The 27,748-nt window shown below is 46.4% G+C and overlaps 2 protein-coding genes across 2 annotated transcripts in view; both read right to left on the bottom strand.

Annotated features, from left to right (window-relative positions):
• The window catches only part of GFY (golgi associated olfactory signaling regulator), a 24,779-nt gene extending 24,491 nt beyond the window's left edge, over positions 1-288 (bottom strand). The window contains exon 1 of the mRNA XM_068242920.1: positions 258-288. The gene's annotated coding sequence lies outside the window, so the exon portion shown is untranslated. The remainder of the gene's footprint in view (positions 1-257) is intronic.
• On the bottom strand, positions 9-26,920 carry LOC137522176 (uncharacterized). The gene is made up of 5 exons (XM_068242208.1): positions 26,815-26,920; positions 24,139-24,294; positions 9,438-9,603; positions 5,288-5,361; positions 9-228 (listed from the first exon to the last, which is right to left on the bottom strand). Exons 1-5 carry the CDS (start codon positions 26,918-26,920, stop codon positions 86-88), a joined length of 645 nt encoding a protein of 214 aa, XP_068098309.1. The 3' UTR covers positions 9-85.
• Between the last annotated feature and the right edge of the window lie 828 nt (positions 26,921-27,748).

A 27,748-nucleotide genomic window follows, 5' to 3' on the forward strand; every position in this document is an offset into this window, starting at 1 on the left:
CCCAAATCACAGAATAGATTAGTTTATTTTCCTCAATGCAAAACAAGCTAAAAACATCCTGATGTAACCAGCGTTACTGGAATCTTCATTTCTGGCGTGCTGCAAAGGTCACTGCAAGGCCAACCAGCAGCATGAACATGGAGATACTGAGGAGGACCGTGATGACCACCATACCTCCTGAACGCCCTTCCAGATAATCATACATCTCTCGGGGGCTTTTCACCAGACCTGGAGGGAAAGAAAGAGGGTTACTTTACCTGAGCCTTGCAATAGACCAACCATTACTCTAATACACTAGGAGCTTGTGTTACCACGGTAACTCCAGAGACTGCCAAGCACATACCTATCAACTTTTTGAGATAAGAAAGAGCGTGACATTTAAGCCACGCCCCTGCCACACTCAATCACGCATACCATAAAGAGTTTAAAAAATATATGTTATTTATCATTCAAAACACACTGGTCCTTTCTATCCTGGTTCATTTCCTTCATATTAACATTTGACAATAGCAACTTAAAGAATGGGAATAATGTTTAGGGCCCTTTTCCACTACGGCGTTTCCGATGGCTGAATCGCAAACCGCTAGTGATTTTTCAAATCGCTACAGTTTGCTTTTAACATAGGAATTGCGGTAGGTCATTTCCACTACCGCGATTAGTTTACCTGATCGCGCGGCGGAGAGATTATTGCCGCGATTTTGCTATGCAGTGCATAGCAAAATCGCGATCGCAAATGTCGGGAATTTTTTACCTTTTGCTATTCAGCAATCGCTAGCGTTCAGAGTGAACGCTAGTGATTGCTAGTGGAAAAGGGCCCTTAGAGTCAAACAGTAGTTTGTACATAGTTATGTAAGCCTATGTACTGCAGTCTACAAATCTCTACATCAGTCCTGAAAGAGGGACTGTCCCTCCAAAAGAGGGACAAGTGGGAGCTGTGCATGCATCTCAACTGAGGAACAAACCTGAACGAAATTAACCCCCTTGGCATTAGGATGCTTTCCGGATTTTAGAGTCTAAAAGCTGTCAATGTCGGGATCCCCCAGGAGGTATGTAGAAATGCCCACTATATACTCCGCATACAGCCTCTGGCGGCTACCCCAAGCAGAGGTCGGGATTACCGCTCCAACCCTAGATGGGGATTACCAGCAAGGAGGTTAAAGGACACCTCTCGTGAGAAGGATATGGAGGCTGTAGTTTTTATTTCCTTTTAAACCATGCATATTGCTGGGCTGTCCTGCTGATCCTCTGCCTCTAACACTTTTAAAGCGGACCCAAACCAAACTTTATTTTTTTTAGTTCAAAATTTTTACTTGCACCACTTGACACATACAAAGTTAAATAAACACTCCTTCAAGAATATGAGCATTTCAGTGCATGCTTTTCACCCTCCTCTTTCCATAACAAGGGTTATACAGGTGGCAGCCATTAGCAATTCCTCCTTTGCTGGATACCATCTACTCCACCAGTTTGCCGGATTTTGTCCCGGCAATTTGAAAGGAAGGGAGGAGTTCCTCCAATAAATGTAAAATATTTTATATTTGTCATCATGCAGCTGAAAAAAGGCTGCTCTTTATTATAATTTAGAAAATAGATGTTATTTCTGAAATCATGCATTTTTAATTTGGGCCCACTTTAAAAAGGTCCATCGGTACACACTGCTGATGGAGGGGGGGGCAGAGGGATGGCAGAGCAGCGTGTATGTGATGTCATAGCGGGCACAAAGGAGACGACCATCGCTCGGGTGAGTTAATCTCCCAGGCAGATCACTTGCAGGACGGCAGTCGGGGCTATTGTACCGACGCCTGATTATCAGCTAAGGCGGTAGTTATTGGCCGCTTCAGCCAACTTTTATTGTGTGTACGTAGCTTTAGACCCTGAACAAGCATGCAGATCAGATTTCATGGTGCCTGCTTGTTTCAGGCATGTGATTCAGACACTACTGATGCATAAAAGATCAGCAGGGCAACTGGTATGGTTTACAAGTAAATATGGCAGCCTCCATAGCCCTCTAAGGACAGTTGTTCTTTGAGCATATCAAAAGGTATCCAGCAAACCTGAACTAGATAAGTTGAGCTGCTCAGTGTTTGTGATCAAATATTACCATATAAGGGTAGCAAATTCTAGTCATAGAAGCTGCAGAGAGATAGGAATAAGTGGCAATTGTGATTGTATCTGCATCAAGGGTCATTTTTAAAAATCCATTGCATCTGAATTATATCCAACATAAGACTAATGACAGTAATTAAATTGACTAACCTTTCAGCAATCCTGCCACAGATCGGTGGTTCCTCCTCCTACCCCTTCTCCACATTCATACAAATTAATGTGGCATTTAGAGGTAAGGGATTTTGGGAGTTAACTCCACCAACAATCTGGCTTCCTATCCAGTCCAGAAGCAGATTTAAGATACTGACCTACAAATCTGTCCAACCTACATTTCTGATCTTAAGGCTCATACACACATCAGACCATGGTCTTTGGAAAATGAAAGATCACAGACCAGTTTTACCCCCTTCCATGTAGTATGAGAGCCATACCTACACAGTCTATTCTATGGAGCTGAACTCCCCATCAGAAAAAAAAAACGTTTCAAGATGCTGCACACACAGATGCTCTACAGACACAAAAGATCAGTAGCTGCAAAAGATCTGTTCCTGCCAAAAATCCAACCCTGCAAATTGCAATGATAGTCTATGAGATCTGCAGATCATCATACACACATGATTTAACTGACAGATCTGCAGATCTGAAAATCCAACCTGGTGGATCTGATCTGCAGATGAATGTCAGTTAAATCATGTGTGTACGATGATCTGCAGTTCTCATAGACTATCATTGCAATTTGCAGGGTTGGATTTTTGGCAGGAACAGATCTTTTGCAGCTACAGATCTTTTGTGTCTGTACAGCATCTGTATGTGCAGCATCTTGCAAAGTTTTTTTTCTGATGGGGAGTTCAGCTCCATAGAATAGACTGTGTAGAGTATGGCTCTCATACTACATGGAAGGGGGTAAAACAGATCTGTGATCTTTCATTTTCAAAAGACTATGGTCTGATGTGTGTATGAGCCTTTACTCAGGAGGTACACACCTAGCTGCTCACCCCGCTCCTCCAATGAACTTCACCTGACCGCCGGCCCCCGCATCACCCAGTCCCATGCACGCCTCCAGTACTTCTCAAGAGCTGCTCCAACATTATGGAACTCCCTACCTCCACCCATTAGGGCAGCCCCCTCCTTCAACACCTTCAAGAAGGCCCTCAAAACTCACCTATTCACTCTGGCCTGCCTACCACTAAAAATGTCCGAAAACTACTTTAAGGTGAACTAGCCGACTGATATTTTAGATTAGGAGGGACAAGGACTGATTTTATTTGTATTACCAAACCCCCCCCCCCCCCCCCCCTTCCACATGATGCATGTATTCCCAACTACTAAGCATTTTGCCTCAATATGGAAAATTATGAATATGGAAAATCATACCTTAAACTATGGCAAAAAAAATTAGGATTTAAAATACATGCAAACATACAAATAAGTACGTTTTTTCCAGAGTAAATGAGTACTTCTCTCCTATGTTGCTGTCACTTACAGTAGGTAGTAGAAATCTGACAGAAGCGACAGGTTTTGGACTAGTCCATCTCTTCATAGGGGATTCTCAGGGATTTATTTTCAAAAGCACTTAGGGCTCTTTCACATCAGAGCTTGCGTCGGAGAAAGCTCAAAGCATACGTTTTGTTGTATGCGTTTTAATATGCGTTGCACTGCAGTGAGTGTGCGTTTTCAATGCGTTACAGCACATAGGAAAACGCAGGCAATTTTTTTTTCTTTTTAGTTTTCAACTTTCTACATTGTTCCTCTGTTGCATTCTGGGACTGATTGCCTGCGTTAACGGTTTAAAAATGCGCATAGTGTGCGTTTTACATTGACTAACGTAACGCATAAAGCTAGCGGCGGCCGGAAAACTGCGCCTGGGTGCAGTGTAACGCAACGCACAGAAACGCAGCGTTATATGTGAAAGCTAAAATGAAAGTCTATGGACTTTCATTTTACCTTGGGTAACGCAAACTTTACCCGTTGCGTTGAAACGCAGAAAATCTGCCCTAATGTGAAAGAGCCCTTAGCTGTTACACACTGAAAGCATGCAGGAGAACGGCTCCTGCACGCGTTCCGGCGTGTCGTCGGGAAACTCCGGTGCGACGCTGAGTAGCGGCGGTAGTAGTTAATTAACCCGAAGGGGAAACGGAGATTCCAGACAAAATGCGCCGGGACGAGTCGTACCGCAACGTATCGAAACGCAGCGTCGGGTGTGAAAGGTAAAAGGAAAGTCTATGGACTTTCCTTTTACCTTGGTTAACGCAAAGTATAGACTTTGCGTTAAAACGCCAAAAGAGGGCTCTGGTGTGAAAGAGCCCTGAGTGAACGGCAGTTGCTCTGTCCTGCCAAAAATCTGTAGCAAGCAGGGAAGCTGGCCAGCATCATTGTTTAAATCTTTTTTAGTGAATAGCTTTATAAAGAATAAAAGCCTTTCTGAGAATCCCCCATGAAGAGATGGACTAGTCCAAAACCTGTCAGTTCTATCAGATTTCTACTACCTACAGTGACAGCAACATAGGAGAAAATGTATGGCTCATTCTACTTTTTTTTTGGGGGGGGGGGGGGATTGTCTAGGTTTGTACATGTTACATTTTACAGTTTTTCCGCCATAGTGCCCCTTTTAATAAAAATAAATAAAAATTGAACAGCGCCAGAAAAAAAAAAAATGCTAAGGCAAGTGTGCCCCCTTCGACAGTATTTACAGACTAGAGTGCAGCAATGGCATAATTCTTCAAATGCTTGAAGTTACTCTCTCTCTCTCTTCCCCCCCCCCCCCCCCCCCCCCCCCCCCAGGTAGGCAGCCACCTCTCTCCCCAGGCTGGGTATACTTTTCCACGGACTAGAAACGTATGCTGCAAAAAGGCATTTCTAAGAAAAAAATGTGGGGGGGGGGGGGGGGGGAGAGAAATCAAGCTACAGTTTATTAGACAAAGATGAGGGGGGGGGGGGGGGATGGGGAGGAGAAAGATTAGACAGGCTAAACTCTAAATACATACAGGGTGCATTTCTCTAGGTTTTCCTTCTGTCCTGTGCAATAGTTCAGGCCCACTTTAAGACCCTCCAGCTACTTATTTTGTCTCTTCAGCCAGGTGGAGGCTTCTGAACACAAGCCTTTTCTGATTCAATGCCCAAGATATAAAGTCAGATTATGGCACAGAGGGGGAATCACAAAACAAAGTGAAACCATACTCACCACGTGTCGTGAAAGGCTGTGACCAGTTGGTGGAGGCAAGGATCGTTATATTTTCATACAACACATATCGTATTCTGCAAAGAAGATCAATGTGGCTGCTCATTATTGCCGTCAGTTTGGAACTATTTTTAGTTCAAGTGTGATCTACAAATATGCGGGGACTGGAAGTATCAACATCAGCCAATCAACTGGCATGCTGGGTTGTCAATTTCAAAAGAGTGGCTTGAAATGAAATCAATGGAGGTTTCTGAATGAGCAACGTTTTAAATTGCACCAGAAGTCAGGGAGCATTTAAGACAAAAAAAAGAGCTGCAGCTGGAGAAAAATAAAAATAATAAATAATAACACGTTAGCCAAGCGTGTAACTTTAACCACTTGAGGACTGCAGTGTTAAACCCCCCTAAAGACCAGGCCATTTTTCACAATAAGAGCCACTGCAGCTTTAAGGCCTCGCTGCAGGGCTGCACAACTCAGCACACAAGCGATTTCAACCCCCCCAACAGAGCTCCCTTCCCTCCCCCCGCCAGCCAATCAGCGTGATCGGCTGTCATAGGCTTCAGTACAAACAAAAAAAAAAAAAAAAAAAAAAAAAAAAGTGTGTGGTTCTTTTCACTTCCTCCCCCTTACCCTGTCCAATTTCCTGGGCACTGAAGTTTGGGTTTCCATATTTTAATAACCCACCCCCCCACCCATTGTGAGGAAGAGGAGGAAAAGTGAGGGCACATTGTAGCTAGGGATGGTCAGCTTTCATTCCATTATTGTGTTTGAAGCAGAGAGAAATCAGAAAAGGGGATACATGGCAGTGACAAGCCAGATAACTAGAGATTAAGGTGTTGGGGGCCCTGGAGCGCCTCTTAGTCTAATAGCAATCAGTGTGATGGCTGGGGTGGGAGGGATGGACGGGCGCACTTTGGGTGTCTCAGCCTTGGGTGCTGGAGGACCTTGTCCCAGCTCTGAAGCTGCATATATATTTCATACTAAATTTACATCATGGTGCATCAACTCAAAAGTATTTGCATTTCATTAACCATCCCTAGCTACAATGTGCCCTCCTATCACCCTCAGGGTAGGAACACACTAGACAGTGCGGGAAAAGGTAGCGCGTTTCCCACACATGCGTTTTTATTGCATTTTAATGCGCTTGCATACATAAATCGCATATGCACTTTGCATGCAAATCACTAGGAAGTCAATAGGAAGCAGAAATACAAACTAATTAAATTTTATAAATAAAATACACACATATACACACACACACACACCATATATACTAGTGTATAAGCCGACCCCCCAACCTTTACTTGTGGGCTGATGACTGTTCACGATTCTGGGCTGATGGCTGTGAGTGCAGCACTGTGGGCTGATTGTTCAGGGATAGGGATGTGGCTGGTGGCTACCACCCTCCTGAGCAGAGCCCCTGTGTCCCGACTCCCTGCCCGCCATACTTAGCAGCATAGTGACCCCTAGGAATCCCCCCCCCCCCCTCCAATGCAATGGCTACCGCATGTAGCATATCGGTGACTGATATGCTTGAATCCCTGCTGCCCGTCATGTGCAGAGTGTGGGTGTATTCAGTAAACACGGGTAGCTGCGCACCCCCGCTCTCCCTCCACTCCCAGAGATGAGCGGCATGCATACCTGATGCCTGTGTCCCTCTGGTGTGTTTCCCCCAGCCATAGAACGGCTCGCGTGTACCCCCCGATATAGATCGTCAAGTGCTTTTATCCTCCGGATTCGGCTGTGATCCCATCTAGCATCAGTTGCAGCCTTATCTCTGACAGTGGGGGCGCGCAGCTATCCGTGTTTACTGACTACACCCACACTGCACACGACGTGCAGCAGGGATTCAAGCATATTTGTCACAAATATGCTCTATGCGGTAGATAGTGCATTGGTGGGGGTGTCAATATCACGTGACTTGTGTATAGGCCGAGACTCCCACTTTTGACCCACTTTAGTCTTAGAAACTCTGCTTATACGCGAGTATATACGGTATATTTAAAAATATGCACTAAAAACGCAATACCTCTGCATGCCCATTGGCTTATGTGCGTTTTAGAAAAATATGCAACAAGACCAGCATTTTTGAAACGTACATTGCAGAACGCAAACCTATGCTTTTTTTCATGCAGCTCATTGACTTGCATTATGTGCATTTTCCACAATGCTAGAGTTTCTGCCTAGTGTGTTCCTACCCTCAGTTTTTGCCATTTGGAGGCAGCTTAAAGGAGAACTGTAGTGAGGTATATAGAGGCTGCCATATTGATTTCCTTTTAAGCAATACCAGTTGCCTGGCTATCCTCAGTTGCTTGCTGATGCTCTGTCTCATCCTTTTAGCCATAGCCCCTGAACAAGCATGCACCAGATCAGGCGTTTGACATTTTTGTCAGATCTGACAAGATTAGCTGCATGCTTGTTTCTAGTGTGATTCTGCAGGCAGATAGCTCTGCAGGGCTGCCAGGTAACTGGTATTGCTTAACCTCCCTGGCAGTACGCAGTTTGAGGCTGCGGGAGGGATTTTTTTTTTTTAATTAAAGTTGTTGTAGCCTTTGTAGCTAGCACCAGGCTAGCTACCATTGTCCCCCCGCACCCTTCTGATCCCCCCAATCGCCGCTATACGTTACCTAGCCGTGATCCCGTGAGAGCCGCAGGCTCCCCAATGATTTTCAGTCATCACTATGGCGATGATTGGACATGACGTCTGATGTCATCGACATGCGCAATCCCGATCCTCCCCATAGCGAAGCCTGGCGCTGATTGGAGAGGCTGCGCCATCGCGGGATTCGGGGAGGGGGAGGAAAAATCGGGCTGGTTACATACAACGGCAGCAATCAAAAAAGAGCGGAGGGACTTGGGGTCAATGGTAGCTAGCGGAGTGCTAGCTGCAAAGGCTACAACAACTTTCAAAAAATCCCTCCTGGGGCAAAGAAATCCTCTTCGGCGGCTACCCCGAGTGTAGCTCGGGGTTACCGCCAGGGAGGTTAAAAAGGAAATCAATATGGCAGCCTCCATATACCTTTCACTACAGTTCTCCTTTAATAAAACTGGACCAGTCAAGTGTAATTGCTACAGATTTGGTTTGACCAAGTTTCATGCTGCATACAAATTCCAACGTGCCGGTAATTAAGGGCTCAGACACACTAGAAGTGCATTTGAGCACTTTTTGGCCCTCAGGCTACTTTCACAGTAGGACGTTGCGTTTGATGCGACATTAAGGTCCTATAACACTAAGCATAAGCATTCACGTTAGAAAATGTATTTACTATGGAACGAAAACCATGCATTCAGAACATTTTTAAAAAGAAAAAAATTAAAAATTACAGAGCATGTGCAACACAAGTAACACAGCCTATTCATTGCTGAATGCACAGCATGCAGCACTTTCTACTAACGCTACACACTAACGCAACGTGAGCACTCTGAATGTCGCACAGACTTTCCATTGCTGTGCGTTACTCTGCGTTAAAATATTTTATAATGTGCGACTTTAATGTCGCACTGTGAAAGAGGCCTTAGAGCTTTTTAAACTCCCATTGACTTACCATTGAGGGCCCGTTCTCACTTGGGTGATTAGCGGGCAATTCCCGCTAAACCTAGGTGCATCTTAAACTTAGGTTTTCCCTTTGGCACAATCAAAAAAATGGACTATGCAAATCAAGTATTGTCTCCACCCTCTTCCTCTTTGGCTCATGCCCAGTGTGCCTCAATCTAGCGAGGCCAGAAGATCAGCAGATCTGTTAGGCTCTGTTCACACCTGAAACTGCAAAACGCCGGCGATTACCGCTAGCGTTTTGCGGGAATGATTTTTCCACGATTAGTGTGAAAAAAAAAAAATAATAACTGGACACTGTGGCCATTTGAGAGCGATCGCGATTAGCGGTTCTATACATGCTAATCACGAACACTCCGAATTGCTGGCACACTGCTGTATGTAAGACGTTTGCGGTTAATGCTAACCACAAACGCAGCAGTGAGAACACTGCCAGTGTTACATGTGCTAGCGGTTTTTATAAACCGCTAGCGGTTTGCCTTGAGCAGGAATCATGCGATTCCCGCTCAAGTGAGAACGAGCCCTTAACCAGTAAGGAGAAAGGAAAGATGGCAGCAGTTAGTTGCAGGGCCCAGCTATAGAATGTATTCTCTTACTTACGTGTAGGCGGTCCCAGGTAAAATATTCCTCACTTGCGTATCGTTCAGATCAATGAGATCAGGTCCAACTTGTAAGACAGAGTACTCAGAGGGTGGCAACTCACCGAGTGGGGACACGCATTGTGGCACCTTCAATTTATTTGGAACAGCATAGGTTGTATTCCACGCTAAGGTTGGGGAAAAAAAAAAAAAAATGATATAGGATAAAAATGTGGAAATGTTGAGGGATGGTAGATTAACCATTTCAGCCCATGGATATTTTTCACCTTATGCATCAGAGCAATTCTCACCTCTAACCAATAACGTTATCACAACAAATTGATTAATGCATTTTAAACAGGAATATTAAGAGGGGGAGGGGAGGGGGATACTCAGTTTTTGGCCATTATAGCTTTAAAATAAAATACATGCTGCCATAATTAAAAACCCACATTTGCCCATTTGTCCCAGTTATACAATTTAAATTATGTCCCTATCACAATGTATGGCGCCAATATTTTATTTGGAAATAAAAGTGCATGTTTTCAGTTTTGCATCCATCACTATTTACAAGCTTATAATTTAATACATTTTCGTAATATACCCTCTTCACATGCATATTAAAAGGAAAAAAAATGGTATGTAGATGTAGTTTTACTATTTAGCCAAAGTGACAATCATGTCCAGGCGGCTTAAATGGTTAATCTCAGGACTGCAGAAATAACAATCTATGCCACATGTGGCTGTCCCATCTCTGATGCAATGTAGATTCTACTCCCGCCAGTTGCTCGCTGCGGCCGCAGGCAGTCATGTGACAGCCAAGCCTCCTATGTGCAAGGAGCCAGTTCCATTGGCTCTTTACCAGGTAATCACTGCGAGCAAATCACATTGATCACAAACTGGCAGGTCCTTAACTACCCAACGACCGTGTCACGCCAATGGGTTTGAACGTGGTGGCTCCCCCAGGACTGACGCCAATAGGCCCTGGGGGGCATATTTTGCTGGAGATCGCACGCATCTCAGCGGCAAGTGCTGCAATCTAAGGCAGCCGTGTGACAAGACTGTCCCCTGCGTGCTGAGTTGCAATTCAAGGTCGGCTGGCACACCAGTTCAAAATTCACAGCAGTTTTATTGTATGCAAAACATGACAATTGTGTCGGGGCCACGGAGGGTCCCCTTCATCAGATAAAGTGCAGACATAGGTGCTGAGTTGTACGGCCCTGCAGTGAACCCTTAAAGGTGCAGTGGCCTAATTAGAAAGAAAAAAAAAATAGCCTGGTCACTGGGTGGGGGGGGGGGGGGGGGTGTATAATCTCACGGCCCTCAAGTGGTTAAGGACCATCATCATGGAAAAAAAAAAAATTTCAATGTGTGTAAACCTATACAAATAAGAAGCATTTTTTTTTCAGAGTGAAATGAGCCATACATCTTTTCTCCTATGTGGCTATCACTTACAGTAGATCGTAGAAATCTGACAGAAGAGACAGGTTTTGGACTAGTCCATCTCTTCATGGGGATTCTGAGCAAGGCCCTTATCCTATATAATAAAACCCCAACTGTCCCTGCATCATTCTCCTGTGTGGGGTTTTGCACTACTGCGCATGTGTGGCACACGGGGACAGGAGGAGGATGGGGCAAACGGGTGCGCACGCATGCGCACTGACATTCGGCGGTGGTGAGAGACAGAGAGCCCGTTTTTTAAATGGGTTTAAGTCTATTAGTTCTTTATAAAAGACATTCCCTGAAAATTTATACAGTGATGCTGGCCAGCTTCCCTGCACATATTTTTTTGGCAGTTGGATGGAGCAACTGCAATCCACTTTTCCAAAATAAACACAACCCTGAGAATCCCCTATGAGGATATGGGCTAGTCGAAAACCTGTCGGTTCTGTCAGATTTCTACTACCTACTGTAAGTGAGAGCAACATGAGAGAAGTAATTTATGGCTCATTTTATTCTGGAAGAAGAGTACTTATTTGTATGTGTTTACATGCATTTAAAAATTTTACAATTTTCGCGTTCGTGGACCTTCAAAGGACTCCCGAAGCGAAAAAGTTCTATTCCTTCTCAACTTGCCTGGGGTTTCTGCCGGCCCCAAGCTGCAGCTCCAGTCCCCCTCTGTGTCCTGCTGGCTGCCCGTAAAGATTGCCCGTCGCGTCAGCAGGTCAGATCTTCTGTGCATGCCCACATAATGTGATGCGTACTGCATCTATGCAGTAGTACCGCACAGGAGAAATACACGCCTGGTGATGTGGACGCTAGTAGGGTGCTCACCCATGTATGCGTAGAAGTGCCGACCCACCAACAGGCCAGCGATCTTTACAAGTGGTACATAGAGGAGGACCAGAGCTGCGGCGAGGGACCAAAATGTTTTCCAAGGACTGGAAGAAGCCCCAGGTAAGTAAAAAGATTAGATTGCTCGCCTTGAGTCCTTTGAGGGACCAGAGCCGGCAGGTTATAAAATTAGTTAAGGGACCGACGACTTGAGTTACATTACATATGTATGTTACTGCCAGAACCAGAAGTCTGGCCACTTTGGGTTCTGGCCGGTCAAAACCGCCAAGTGGCCGTGCCCCTGCAGTCAATGTTAGAAATGAATTAGGTGACTGTCTCACATCATGGCAGCAATGCGATAGATGAAGTCTCCTCTGGTTCTGCCTCCTCTCCTCCCCCTGCCCCACTCCTATGCAGCTGTGGCAGCCGGGGACCACGCGTGTCCCCCAGGATCGTTCGTTGTAGCAGGGAAGCAGAGCGGGAAGGCTGCAGACATCGCTTCTGCCAGCACCCGCTCTGCAGAGGAGCGAACGGTTATGAACGACTCTGGGGGACACGCGAGTTCCCCGGCTGCCAATGCTGCATAAGAGAGGAGCAGGGGAGGAGGCAGAGCCGAAGAGGCGGCTTCATCTATCACATTGCCACCAGGGGAATTCATTTAAGCCACCGGGATTTCAACACAGCCAGCCACCTAATTCATCCATGCGAGACGCCTAACCTAATTCACTTCTAACATTGGCTGCAGGGGCACTGCCACTTCGCGTTTTGACTGGCCATAACCCAAAGTGGCCAGACTTTAGGTTCCGGCCGTAACACATACTAAAAAATAAAAAAAGTCTCCTTGAAGGAATTACTGTATACAGTACTGTTATTACATGTTACAGTAGTGTATTAACTGTTATATTAACTGTTGCAAGTTTTAAAAAACTTAAAAAGTACAAAAGGAAAAGAAAAAAATAGTTTAAACTCTGTCCAAAAGTAAATGATTGATTTATCCACATTCCACTACAGAGAAAACGTGGCTTCATTTACAAACTAATTCAAACTTACAAACAACCTCCTGGAATGGAACATGTTTGTAAGTAGGGTAGCGCCTGTACTTCTGAACTCCTGGAACTCGGCATAGCCAGTGAGATGCAAATATTTCTAAGTTGCTGCAGGATTATGGTAATTTTGCTTGCCATGTATGCAGCTAGAAAATAGACCAGTCAATTGAACCCTAGCCCAAGGGGGGGGAATTCGACTGGTCCATTTTCAAACCGCACACAAAATTTGCCATCCCTACCTAGAACACATTTCCACCAGATACATTTCCTAAATGTTCCACTAGAGGCTCCTCTGATCCTCTGTAGGGGTTGTAAATTATTTTTAAGTTTTTGCAAATTGTATGGAGGATGTAAGTGATGTAAATCTCATCGACCATCTGTAGTTTTCAAGCTCTATCCACATAGGTGAAGCCAAGTGTAGAGTTTTGCAGAGCGAGTCTAGGCATGTTTTCTACACATGCCTAGTGTTTTTTTGGAGAGTTTTTTTGTGCATCAGATTTCAAATTTTGTTACAGAAGATGTTCAGTAACAGCTTTACTGTAACAACGCCTGGAAAAACCGCTCTGATTTAGCATTTTTTTAAGAGCGGTTTTCCACTTTTTCCTATACTTAAACATTGAGGCAGACATGCCTCAGAAAGCTAAAAAATGCTGCAGCCCCCGAGTTTGCATTTGTGGAAAAAACAAAAACGCTCTGGTGTGCATCATCCCATTCACTTTTATTAGCAAAGCAGTTTTCCCCCTGCAAGCGTACTGGTGTGCACCAGCCCTAACAAAGAAAGGTTTTTCTTTAAAAAGGTTATGCTGTTGCTTATCTTTTAGAGAAGAGAAAGTTCTGAGTTAAAGTCCCCTTTAATAATGGCAGCAAGAGCATACACTTAAGTGTTGAAGCTAGCTCCAGAGCACATGCAAAACAGAGTGCCTCAGTATTTTGGGGCACTCTCCCTTGCCCCTCAGAAATTACAAGCAGTTAGGGCTGGAACCCACAAGAGCGCTTTTCAGAGAATTTAGGGAGCGCTTGAAAACGCTAGCGATTTCCAAAACCGCTCAGCTAATGTTAACGGATGTGCCAACTTCCACTGGAGCGTTTGCGATTCCCAAAATCGCAAGCGCAGGACATGCAGCGTTTTGTTAGCGCTTCAAAGTATATAATCGATCATCGAAACTTGCACGGAGCGATTTTGCTAGCGTTTTAAAGTTAATGTACACTGGAACAAAATTAATAAAAGGACCAATCAGACTTTAAAACGCCAATCGCTACACAACCACTGGCAAATTGTTTACACTTTCTAAAATCTCTCCCTAAAACGCTCATGGAATCGCTTGCAAACTGCTCATACAAAATGCTTGCGATTGGCGATAGCATTTTTTAGTGGGTTCCAGGCCTTACAGCAGCTCGCAGGAGGTCAGCAAGAGTCGGCTCTTTATCACTCACCTGCTTGTTTTGTATAGGAGCAGGGCAGTGGCATATCTAGGCAAGACAGAGCCCATGGCAAACATTAAAATTGTGCCCCCCCCCCAATCAACAGCATCCTGCCTAACCTTTTTGGACAGGGTAACCCCTTCATGAATTCAGAACACACACACACATACCAGAATGTAACAGTCCGTATGAAATAAATGAGGCTATCCTTCTGATCCTCTGCCTCTAATACTTTAGAGAGAGTCTGAAGCGAGAATAAATCTCGCTTCAGACCTCATTGTTAGCAGGGGCATGTGTGCCCCTGCTAAAAACGCCGATATCCCGCGGCTTAACGGGGGTCCCTTCACCCCCAAATCCCCTCCGTACATCGCGGAATCTCTTCCGCATTGGGGCAGGGCTAACCGCCGCAGCCCTGCCTCCCACGCGTCTATCAGACGCGTACCTCCGCCTCTCCCCCGCCCCTCAGTCTTCCTTCATTGAGAGGGGTGGGGGAGAGGCGGCGATGCGCGTCTGATAGACGCGCTGAGAGGCAGGGCTGCAGCCGTTAGCCCTGCCTCCAGGATGAGCAAAATTTACGACCAATGATTTTGCAGGGGGGGGGGGGGGGGTTTGGGGGGTAAAAGGGACCGCCGTTTAGCCGCGGGATAGCGGCGTTTTAGCAGGGGCACACGTGCCCCAGCTAACTATGAGCTCTGAAGCGAGAATTATTCTCGCTTCAGTGTCTCTTTAAGGCTGGGAACATACTTGACTATTTTCATATGCGTTTTCTGCACAGACAAACTCATGTTAATCTAGGGCTAGTTCATACTTTGTTTTTTCTGTGCAAGAAAAACACATTGGCATTCTGCATGCGTTTTTCTGCATAGAAACACACTTGGTGTGCAGAAAATGTACGCAGAAAAAGGAGAGCTAAAAACTGAAAGAAAAGTAAGATTCCTGCCTAAGCCATAGACCCTGAACAAGCATGCAGATCAAATGTCGATAACACATCTGACAAGATTAGCTGCAGGCTTGTTTCAGGTGTGTGATTTAGACCCCACTGACCAGAAAGATCAGCACGATTTCCATGCAACTGGTATTGTTTAAAAAGGAAATAAATATGGCAGCCACCACTCTTATATGAATGAAAGCAATGAAAGATTTGCAGTGACGATTATAACAATACATAATAAAAGCCTGACAACCTATGAAATATCAGTAGATATATACTGAGCTCGAAAGATAATGCATTTTAACTATTGAGGTACACTGTACAAGAGAGAAGTTGTTAAAGAAAACCTGTACGGAAAAAAAAAAAAAAAAGGTGAGGTACTCACCTCAGTAGGGGGGAGGCCTCTGGACCCTATCGAGGCTTTCCCGGTCGACATGTGTCCCACGGTGGTCTCGCTGCAGCCCCCGGAACACGCAGGCATCAAATCCGACAGCCTGTGCAATTTTTTACCTTTCCAGGCTCCAGCAGGGGCGCTGTTGCAGCTCTTCTGACGGAGATAGGCGAACATAGCCGATCTCCGTCGGGTCCGCTCTATTGTGCAGGCGGCTTGCGCAGTAGAGCAGCCTGACGGAGATCGGCTATTTTTGCCTATCTCCATGGGAAGAGCAGATACTGCGCCTACGCTGGAGCCAAAAGGTGAATATTTACATCTCCGCCGGCGTAGGACCGAGGAGGACGGGGGAAGCCTCAATAGGATCCAGAGGCTTCCCCCACCCGAGGTGAGTACCCCCCACAGGAGGTTTTTTCATTGCAGATTTTCTTTAAAAAACTGGCCACAGATATTCCAGCAGGGTAATTGTTAAAGTGCAGAGTGTCACAAATAAAAAATAAACAGAACATGAGATAAGGCTGAGGAATGCGTGAATGACAGAATGAATGGGAGATCCTGTAGCCTCCAGACCAAAATAATCTGCTGCTATCTCAGGAGACTGAGCCATGATCTGTGGTAGGGAGAGAGGGAAAAGTTCGGAGCTCCCATCAATAGTTTCTAATGTAGATATATGGCAAAGACTGAGACGGCCAGGCTGCTGGGCGATTTTTACTCCCTTAGACTCAGGAAAGCTGTCAACAGCACTGCACCCCCCCCCCCCCCCGTTTGAAGAGGGAGGTCGTCTGGGGCATGTGCCATGCCTGCACCCTTCCAGATACACATCTGGAGCAGGGATCTGTGTGTCGGCTTCTGGCTCCTCTTCCACACCCCAGTCATTTTCACCAGCTCGCACAGAATCATCTGTCACCCAGCTAGCCTCTTCACCCTCAGTGTCACATGCAGGTATTGGGGAGTTAGGCTGCTCATCCTTTTCAGGGTTCCACCTCCTTAGCTCTGTCCCAGTCCTGCGCAGCTCTGGTGTGGTACCTTGCTGGTAATGGCGTCGCGGGGAGAGAGAGGGAGAGAGAGAGAGAGAGAGAGAGAGAGAGAGAGAGAGAGAGAGAGAGAGAGAGAGAGAGAGAGAGAGAGAGAGAGAGAGAGAGAGAGAGAGAGAGAGAGAGAGAGAGAGAGAGAGAGAGAGAGAGAGAGAGAGAGAGGGAGGGAGAGGGAGAGGGAGAGAGGGAGAGAGAGAGAGAGAGACTGACTTAGTCAGGACTCAGAAGCTGATGCTGTACTCCGATGGATCCCTGACTGAGTGAGCTGGAACTGAGTGAGCTGGGACCAGTGCCTTCTCTCACTGACTCATTCATTACTGTGGTTCTTTGAATCATTGAGCTGAAGGAACTGAATTAATCAGCTATGAGTGGAGTCAGGCGCTGCTTTTAGCTGCTGTTGTAATCTGACCCTTGAGTGAGCTGAGAGGCATTTCTTATCTCACTACTCAGTGCAACAGCACTCTTCCCTCCTCCTGTCGCCCTAGGCAAAAATTTATAGCTGCCTAATGGCTGAGACGGCTGTGCTATGTAATGTTCATTTGAAGTTACCTCCTGAGTTTATTTTAAATTATTTTACTCAGTACAGGTTCTCTTTAAAGCTGAATTATTGCAAGCACCTTCTGTTTTAATAAGGCAGGTTACACATTGTGGTGATATAGCAGCCATTTTTGAACTTTTATCTCTTGGAAGCCATATTTCTTCATTTTATGTCTCATAGGTGTATGTCTGTTAAAAGCCACTCTGGCAGCAGGCTTTGGAAATAGTTGTCACCTGGACACTGGGTAAAGTAAGACGTGATCGTGAAAGGGGAAATCTGCATCTTTCTGTGAATCTAATTTGAATAAACCAGCTAAGTTGAATAGCCCATGGACACCTGGACATTGTGTGAATTAGGAAACCTCTACACACACACACACACACACACACACACACACACAAAATTCAGAACTGGTAGTTCACAAGGAGATAGCATGAAGCTAGGACTACCCAGGTCCAACCAGCTGCTGCGTTCTCCCACAAACACTGACCTGTATGCTGGTAATGGTCGATCCGTTTTATTTCGTAGCAAATTGCCTAATGCGTTTGTAGATTTTACTGTTTTGTAAATTTTATATATTTCTTTCTGCACTGTTCCTCTTTTTTGGAATATTAAATCTTTATTTAATAAGCTGGTCTTCTGATCTACTAAGCAGAGCTTTCACTCCTAGAGAGACTGAAGTGTAATTTGTGTTACAAGATCAGTGTCTGATTGGATGCTTGGCATGTGCGTGCATTGCTCCAATATTTTGGCCTAAGCTGACCCAAATATGAAAACGCAGAATTGAGTGCAGGCCACTCGACAGCAGAGTGGGAATTGTTGGAGTGTCTAGCAACTGCTAGTGGTGGCAGACTGTTGTGAGGGTTGACAGCCTTGTTAGCTTGAATAAGGGTGCTCCCCCTCTCGATCTGGAACAGTCTCTGCAGGCGCGCTGTGTGGCTGGTTCCTGACACTGAGCATTGCTTTATAGTAGGAGGGTCTTTCGGTCTCTTTTAGGCCTTGTTCACATGTAACAACAAAAATCGCAAATGCAAGCGTTTTGAGATAAAAAAAAAAAAAAAAAAAAAAACTTACAGCTTTTCTAAAGCACTTTTGCAGAGCAATTTAATTCACTCTCTGATGCAAGTCAGGAAGTGAACTCTTTGACCTGGGAAAGTATACAATGTATTCTTAAAATCACGAACGCAATCGCCGCACAACGAAATTTTGTGAGTGTTTAGCGCTCTTCCTATACCTTCCATTAGATTAAAATCACCCCAAAAATGGGACAGGCCGAAATGTGCCAATATAGACCTTCTCAGGTATCATTGCACAAGCGGTTTGAGGGCAAAGGGAAAAAAAAAAAAAAAAAAAAAAAAAAAGGGGCTGAAGACGCCCTAGATGCGAACAAGCCCCTATATACACTTTCCTAGTGATTTTAGGTCACCCAGAGCTGCTTGGTTACTCTGCTGAGTTTCTAAGGGGTGACCTAATAAACCGTCTCATCAATATGTCTAATAAATAGAAAAAACAGTATGTCTAATTAACTGGATAAAAATATACACTATGGTATAATTTTATAAAGATAATAAAACAAAAAAACAGAAGGGGGGGGGGGGGTAGAATACATGCAAAAAGGCCAAAGATGCACGCTTTACCTTTACCACATGCAAGTAGAGAGGGCCCGAACGGTTTGCAAACTTTTCCGGAAGTTTGATTCGCCCCCATAGTGTATCATGAGGGTCAAATTTGACCCTCTACATCACAGTCAGCAGGCACATTGTAGCCAATCAGGCTACACTCCCTCCTGGAGCTCCACCCGCCCTTATAAAAAGGCAGGCAGCGTCAGGCATTGGACTCAGTCGTGTGCCTGCAGCAATTTAGAGAAGGGAAAGCTGCTGTACAGAGACCTATAGGGAAAGCTTAGTTAGGCTCTTGTAGACTTCTTAGCTTGCTCCTTGCTGATTCTTATTGTCAAGAAAGCACCTCTCAACAGCTCTTTTGAGAGCTTATCATGTTCTTGTGATCTATTTTGTGTGTGTGTGGCCCACTTGCATTATATACAGCCCTGTCAGCCAGTCGCAGCTGGCCTTTGGCCCCTTGGTGGTATAATTACTACTGTGCCAGGTGAACATTGTAATACCCATCACTGCATATACCTACCTGTTCAGTGCACCCACCTACCTGAGTGCACGCAGTGTTATATACCACTCCGTGCATACCTGTTAACTGCACATTGTATTAGTCAAGTCATACCTTTCACTTCATGCCCCTTGATATGGACAAAACAGGTAGAGGCGGAGGTAGAGGCAGACCCAGAGGAAGGCCACCCGGCAGGTCTGTGCACGGTCATGCTGATGATATTTCGTGCGGCCCTGGCCCAAAGTACAGTGCTCAAAAGGCGGCACGTCCCATCAACTCAAGACTGTCTGGATGTGGTTGACTATTTAACACATCTTCTGTAGCCACCAGCGCTACTACTAGCACCACATCTGCTGCATTTGACAGTTTGCAGGAGTTATTTGGTGAGGAAATCACTGATGCACAGCAATTGTTACAACCAGATGAAGGCGCTAAGCAAGTTACAGCGGTTTGGAAATTCTCATGTGTCAGATCAGAGCAATGCCATCTGTTCTCTCTGCCTCCAAAAATTGAGCCGTGGAAAGGCCAACACCCACGTAGGGCAAGTGCCTTACAAAGGCACATGCAGGAAAGGCACAAACCGCAATGAGAAGAGCACCAGAGGAAAAGCAGCACACAAAAGAAAAGCTACTCTCCTCTTTCTCCTTCAGGTGCATCATCTTCAGCCACTTTTTCCCTTGCACCTTCACAGCCACCCTCCTCCACTCTGCCTCGGACCTTGAGCGGTTCCTGCTCCTCTGCCCACAGCAGCAGTCAGGTGTCCATGAGGGAAATCTTTGAGCGGAAGAAGCCAGTGTCTGCCAGTCACCCCTTTGCCCAGCGTCTGACAGCTGGCTTGGTGGAACTGTTAGCTCGCCAGCTGTTACCATTTAAGTTGGTGGACTCTGAGGCCTTCGGTAAATTTGTGGCCATTGGGACACCGCAGTGGAAGATACCAGGCCACAATTATTTCTCTAAAAAAGGCGATACCCAAACTGTACCATGAAGTTGAGAGGAAAGTGGTGCCATCTCTGGCATACAGAGTTGGGTCAAGGGTCCATCTGACCACGGATGCCTGGTCTGCCAAGCATGGTCAGGGCCGCTACATTACGTACACAGCCCATTGGGTCAACCTGGTGACCGATGGCAAGCAGGGAGTATGTGGCTGTGCAGCGGACCAACTTGTGACACCTCCACGGCTTACAGGCAGGCCTCCTGCCACCTCCTCTCCTCCTGCTACATCCTCTTCGCTGTAGTCATCCTCAGCTGAGTGGCAGTTCAACTCTACTGGTGCTGCGATCTCATCTCCAGCTACACAGCCCCAGCTCCCCAGGGCCTATGCTGCATGCCAGGTACGATGGTGTCACGCCATCTTAGACATGTCTTGCCTCAAAGCAGAGTCACACTGGAGCAGCTCTTAACAGGTGGATCAGTGGCTGACCCCGCACCAGCTGGAGATCAGCAATGTGGTGTGCGACAATGGCAGGAATCTCATTTCCGCTTTGAATTTGGGAAAGCTGACACATGTACTCTGCATGTCACATGTGCTGAATCTAGTCAAAGATTTGTGTCAAAAAACCCAGGCTTAGAGGACGTCCTGAAGCAGGCCAGGAAGTTGTGTGGGCATTTCAGGCGGTCTTACACGGCCATGGCACGCTTGGCCGATATTCAGCAGAAAAACAAGTTGCCGGTGAGACTCCTGATTTGTGATAGCCCGACTCGTTGGAATTCAACCCTCCTTAGGTTCTCTCGCCTGCTAGACCAGGAGAAAGCCGTCACCCAGTACCTCTACAACTACAGTACAAGGACAGTCTGGGGAGATGGGGATTTTCTGGCCCAACAACTGGACACTCATGCGAAATGCATGCAGGCTCATGCGGCAGTTTGAGGAGGTGACAAACCTGGTGAGTCGCAGTGAAGGCACCATCAGCGACTTGATCCCGTACACTTCCTGGAGTGTGCCATGTGTAGAGTGGTGGATCAAGCTGTGGAGGAGCGTGAACAGGAACAGTTACAGGAGGAAGCATTGTGAGTTCTCATCAGAACCAGAGGTTTCCTATAGAGGAGGCGGCGGCAGAAGAACACCCGCAGCAGGCGTCGCGGGGGGCTTGTGCTACTCAATGTTCCCGTGGTATTGTTCGTGGCTGGGAGGAGAAGGAGAAGGACGACTTACCTGACAAGGAAGAAAGAGCAAGAGGAGATGGATAGTACGTCTGCATCCAACTTGCAGATGGTGTCTTTCATGCTGTCCAGCCTGTTGAGGGGCCCCCGTATTAAACACAAAAAAAAAAAAAACTCAAGGCGAATGAGCTGTACTGGGTGGCCATGCTACTAGACCCTCAGTATAGGCACAAAGTGGCGGAGAGGTTTCCAAATCACCAGGAGGCAGAAAGGATGCAGCACTTGCAGAACGAGCTTGCAACTATGCTTTACGATGAGTTTAAGGGTGATGTCACAGCACAACGCAATAAAAGTACCACTGCCAGTAATCCTTCTCCCATGTCCACGCAGGCAAGGACAGGACGCTCCAGCGATCTCATGGTGATGTTGGACACATGGACATTCTTTAGTCCAACGCCTCACCTTAGCCCTTCCTGATCCACCCTCCACCAACGCCTGGACCGGCAGGTAGCCGACTACCTGGCCTTAAGTGTGGATGTAGACCCTGTGCCCGCAGCTGATTGACTGCCTTCTCCGCCACCACCAACAGGGTCCAGGACTCCAGGTGGATTCCTGAATTTTCTATATTAATTTTTCTGGTGCGTGTACATGACTGCCTAATTTTTCTGGCTGCACTGCAGCTACAACAACAACAAAAAGGCATGTACATGCGCCAATTCCCCTTCGTGATCATTACCTTGCCGTGTTGAAGGGGCTTGCGTATCACAATGAAGCAATGACCGACGGCTATATGTGTGTCTTTTGGGGGAAAGGGGGGGGGGGGGGGGGAGGATGCTTCATTATGGTCAGACCAAATATGATCAGCTGGACAGTCACTATTCTGTCATTCTGTCATTCAGCTACCTCAGCCCGGCGACCATATGGGCTGGAAAGCCACCATCATCTGCACTCTCGTCATGGTGCGCACCAGTTCAGCACGGCCGTCACTACACACAGCTGTTTGCAGTCACTGCATAACTTTCAATGCATCTTTGACTGCACATTTTATTATACCTGGCAGTCAGTGCATACCTTTCACTTGAATGGATGGCAGACATGCCCGCCATAAATTCTCGTTAAAGGATTTAACCTGATGAGCGGTCTGGACGAGCTCAGCTCGTCCAGTACCGCCGGAGCCTGCCGCTCAGGCCCTGCTGGGCCGATTTGGCTCAAATAAAAAGCAGCACACGCAGCCGGCACTTTGCCAGCCACGTGTGCTACCTGATCGCCGCTACAGCGCGGCGATCCGCCGCATGCAGCGGCGAAAGAGGGTCCCCCCAGCCGCCTGAGCCCAGCGTAGCCGGAACAAAAAGCCATGGCGACGAGGTAAGCGAAACACGGAAGGCCGCTCATTGCGGCCTTCCGTGTTACTTCTGGCCGCCGGAGGCGATCAGAAGAACGCCTCTGGAGCGCCCTCTAGTGGGCTTTCATGCAGCCAACTTTCAGTTGGCTGCATGAAATAGTTTTTTTTTTATTAAAAAAAAAACCCTCCCGCAGCCTCCCTGGCGATCTTAATAGAACGCCAGGGTGGTTAAAGTGGATTCATCTCATACAGCAGGGCCTCAAAAGTCCTCCTGTTATTTTTGGTCACTACCTCGGGATGTGCATGCCATGCCTGCCGCCTTCCTTGGATGTGTGGTGGTAGCTGTTCCTGCTCCTTTGCCCACAGCGTGCCTGCTGCCTTCCTTGGATGTGTGGTGGTAGTAGCCGGCTTAGGTTCCCACTCCGGACCAGAATCGAACCAGGATTCCCCAGCCATTACCCGTGGTCACCATGCTACTGAGAAAGTATGATCGAAAGTTTCACACAGTTGAATGAATGGCAGACTTGCCCTACATAACAGATTCTCGTTAAAGGCAAGTGGTGTCATCTCTGGCACACATCGTTGGGTCAAGGGTCCATCTGACCACAGATGCCTGGTCTGCAAAGCACGGTCAGGGCAGGTACATTACTTAGACAGCAAATGGGTCCTTACTTGGATGTGTGGTGGTAGCCGGTTCTCAGGCTCCCACTAAGGAATCGAACCCCAATTCCCCAGCCATTACCCGTGGTCACCCACAATGGCAGACTTGCCCTCCATAACAGATTCTCATTACAGGTACTGAACAGCCAGCAGAAAATAAAAAAAAAAAAAAAAAAGTAAGCTTCAACAATGGTAGAGAAAGAACCATCAAAAGTTGATAAGGCAGTCAGACATTACCTGATATCACTGAAGAAGAGCAATCTCGTCATGGTGCGCACCAGTCCAGCACGGCCGTCACTACACAAACAGCTGTTTGCGGTGCGTTACAGTGAGTTTGGTCTGTCAGTGTGAAGTAGTACTCTAAACCGGTGCTTTGCGTCAAATCCAGATTTTTCCCCTGGGGACTTTTGGCGTGTATCCCACTCTGCCATGCAAAAACTCAGATGTTAGACCCCTTGAAACAACTTTTCCATCACTTTTGCGGCCAGCATAAGTGTTTGTAGTTTTCAAAGTTCGCCTCCCCATTGAAGTCTATTGCGGTTCGCAAAAGTTCGCGCGAACCGAACTTTTGCAGAAGTTCGCGAACCAAAAATCGGAGGTTCCGGCCATCTCTACATGCAAGTGTTGAAATCTATATAATCTGAAATTGCTGTGCTGCCTGTGTGTGGAGGGGTGGGCAAAGTAAGTGGCAATCTTGTGTGTGTACGGGTGTCCTAAGTTTGCAACCCTTGCCTGAGTATAGGCTACCCTTTGTTCTGATATGACCCACTCTTGTTACAACCTGACACACACAGGAGTGCCTAATACAGAAAGTCCTGTGGATACAGATGGCGAGTGTGGCTTTCGTGTTACTATCAGGTTTACCTGCAGTTTGGACTTGTACTTGTATTGATGAGTTTTGCCTTGTTGCTGTATGTGCCACAGTCGCCTTCATCCATTCCTCATACAGGCAGCCTGGTGGCTGAAGCCAAATGACAGAGGATAAAATCAAGTCTTTAGATAACAGTTGGATTTGGTATTCTAAGAAAAGAAAAGAGAAGCGCATTGTAAGCCATAGTTAGAACATTACTGCCCCAAACACTTCAAAAAGAGTATTCAACATAAAAAAGAGACTAGAGACACACTTTACATGGAATGAAGGAACACTCATACTCCTAATGAATCTTAAGGGTCCTTTCACACCGAGCATATTGCAAAAAGTATGACTGCCATGTAATGTTGCTAAGCAACCATTAATTGCAATGCATTGCCCGGTTAATGCACAACATGCTGACCATTATTGCGTCTAAACACATCACACTCAATAGGAAAGACTCAGAGGAACATCATTTATTTATTGCGATGCAATGATATTGGGCTTGATTTAAAAAAAAAAAAAAAAAAAAAGTGTAGCAAAAAGCATACCCAATGTCACCTTCGATCTATTTTATCATGCTCCCTTTCAGCCCCTCTGAATCTAAAGGTCAGTCTTCAGGCCCATTCATATTGGTGATTTTTAGCAGATAAAAATCACTGGATACTTACGCATTTTTTGAGCTATTACAATTGAAATCGCTCAAAAATAGCTTAATAATGCTGCATTTAGCGCTAATCGCCGGTGATCGTGGCAGTGAGATCATTGCCATATAGTTAACATTGTGCAAGCGTTTTAAAAAGCACTAGCCATCGCTGGCGATTCAGCAGTTAACGGTAAACTTCTTCAAAATCCAGAGTGTGAAGGGGGTTTTTGAATAGGTTTTTCATATCGATTAAAGGAATGTTTAGGGCCCTTTTCCACTAGCGGCGATTGTGATGCTAAATCGCAAACCGCGAGTGATTTTTAAATTGCCAGGGTTTACATAATAACATAGGAATTGCGGTAGGTCATTTCCACTATCGCGATTAGACTTTTACAAAAGCGAGATGATTCTTTCGAAGCGAGAAAAAAAAAAAACAAAAAAAAAAAAACGCTCTGGTGTGCACCATCCCATCGCAATACATTAGCCAAGCGGTTTTCAGCCCACAAGAATTCTTAAAACCGCTCAGAACCGCTCTTGGTGTGCACCATCCCTTATAAAGTGGATACACACCCTTTAAACCCGTTCCAGAAAGGTTTTGTTATATGGGTTCAGGGAGTTTGGGCCAGTGAGATGTATATGGCCTGGTAATTGGTGTGTCCTGATTTTGAGAAACATTAGGTCTATGTAAACTATCAATTTCTTATTGGTGCTCACAAAACAATGCTGTAATGCTCTTCCTGTTCAGTAGATTAGGAAGACAAAAAAGGTGCCTTGTCTGGAGCAGCAAAATGACCAGAAACAGCCCTGAAGAGAGAAACTTGTCCCGCAGTATATCGGCACTAATGGAGAGAGTAGCAGGATAGGTGGCTTCTATCGGCTGACTCCATTCCCTGTAACATTTAGGGCTCGTTTCCACTTGTGCGCAGGCGAATCCCATCAGCTGTGGCATGCATGGCTATGGGAATCGCAGCCTCCGCTGTGAATTCTGCGGGGGGGGGGGGGGGGTTCCGGCCAAATCGCTACCGCAAGCGATTTGGCCGGCGGCGCCGTTATACCCTATGGCCGTTATACACTATGGCAGAGTTTCCCCGCGCAATTCACCTGCGGGGAAACTCTGCAGATTCGTTGCGGAAACCACGATAGTAAAAATGGGCCCTTAATCGAATTCTGATTCTTGGATAATGACAAGATAAATACCCATCATCTCACCTGGTTTTACTGTATGCCCTAATCTTTGTGAATTTACATTTGAGGTGTTTACTGCACAAGTCAGTAACTTACCTCACTGGTAATTTCATCTTGCCATGTGGTAACAGCCGGAGGCCCTTTTCACACAGGCAACTGACAGGCAGTAAATTGCCCCCCCCCCCCCCCCCCCCATCCCATGAAGTCAGATCTAAGGGTGGCAGCAGCCGTTCAAAGACTGAACAGGTCGCTGTCCTCTGCTGCAGGGTAACACCACCGCATGGCAATACTTGACACACGTGGTATTACTACAGCTGCAATTCAACTGCATTTACATTACACTAGCAGAAAAATTCAACCTCCTGCTTGAAAGAGGCCTTAGTGAATGAACATTTGATAAGATGTTCTGTAATGTCAGCAGTTTTCTGCATAGTTGAGTGTGGTAATGCTTAGTGAATCAATAAGTGAATCCCAGAAATCGTCATACTATTGCGTTGGGATGTGTTTACATTGTCCGTTGCACCACAATGGACGTCGTTTGAAAGGAGCCTAAGGCCCTGTTCACACTTGCGGTTTTGTCAAAACTGCACCGGATGTCCGGACCGCACCGGAGCCGGACCGGACCTGATCCGTACGGTTCCTATCCGGATCCGGTCCGTTTGCATCCGGTTTCCGTGCGGTGTGAACACGGTTGCGGTCCGGATCCGGTTTCTTAAGGAGATAGCATCCTGTAAATACCTGGGTCTGGGAGGTCAGCAGAAGGGTCTGGGGTCATTGTTGGAGACAGGTGGACGTGTGGAGACCATCCGTGGATACAGAGACTGCAGTTGGGACCATGGATCCAGGCATTTTTTACTCGTAAACCTGGGAATTCTCTCCTTCCTGTTGTTCACCTCCTCGTTGTCAGACATCAGACATGTTGCTGCCAAAACTCTGCCCCACTCTTTGAACGCTGGGCCCATGTGGTCCCCATCCAAAATGCATAGGAAGTGGTGTAGAACGTCCGGTTTTTGTAGCCAGTGTGTTGTGCGCTCTCCGGCTCTCATTGCTTTGTATTGGCCGGATGGTGCAGTCCGGCTCCGCTCCGGATACGGCTGCCGGAGGAGCCGGACCAAAAAATAGCGCATGTTGGAACGGACGCCGGAGTCCGGATCCGGTCCGGCAGAACGGACGCATGTGAACGGACGCCTAGGTTTTCATTGCTATTGCCGTGCGTCCGTTCTGCAAGCGGTCCGGCTCCGGCGATTCCGGACGGCCACCGCTAATGTGAACCGGGCCTTAGGTAACATGCTGCAAATAAATCTTAACAGTATGTTCACATTGACGCATTAGCAGGGCATTACCATACTGGTCACACCACACAACGCATAATGCGGCTTTTTCCCTTCATTTTAAACACAGTTTTGCAGGATGTGCCCACAATGACCCACTGTAAGAGTAGCCAAACCGATATACTCTGTACAGAGAGAGTGTCCTGGCTCAGACTCTGACCTGCACAGCAAGGCAAGCATTTTAAAATCTTGTGCACAGAGCACTGTTGTAAAGTGAAATATCCAGTAACGGCTCTCACCAGTGGCATAGCAATAGAGGCTTATCTTCACACTACAGCATCTGTATAGGCCATATGTACTTCCTTTCAAACAATGTCTAAAATTGAAACCTGTTTTTCTGGAGGAACAAGCTTTCACCTGCTACCCTCATCCTTTTGCCAGGGTGCATCCAATGCTGAACCCCTTGATTTTTCTTCCCTGACACATAGTAATATGGGATGCAAAGGGTGCAATTGCCCT

This window comes from Hyperolius riggenbachi, chromosome 6 (genome assembly GCF_040937935.1).
Source record: "Hyperolius riggenbachi isolate aHypRig1 chromosome 6, aHypRig1.pri, whole genome shotgun sequence".
Classification (NCBI taxonomy): domain Eukaryota; kingdom Metazoa; phylum Chordata; class Amphibia; order Anura; family Hyperoliidae; genus Hyperolius; species Hyperolius riggenbachi.

What these genes read in the sequence shown, in the direction of transcription:
- LOC137522176 (XM_068242208.1), bottom strand. Translation starts at nt 26,920, where the DNA reads ATGGGCCCAGCGTTCAAAGAGTGGGGCAGAGTTTTGGCAGCAACATGT. An exon ending in GAGAATTCCCAGGTTTACGA is followed by an intron (nt 24,295 to 26,814) that starts GTAAAAAATGCC and finishes TTCTTTTCTTAG; the next exon opens with AATACCAAATCCAACTGTTA. An exon ending in ACAGCCTTTCACGACACGTG is followed by an intron (nt 229 to 5,287) that starts GTGAGTATGGTT and finishes CTTTCCCTCCAG; the next exon opens with GTCTGGTGAAAAGCCCCCGA.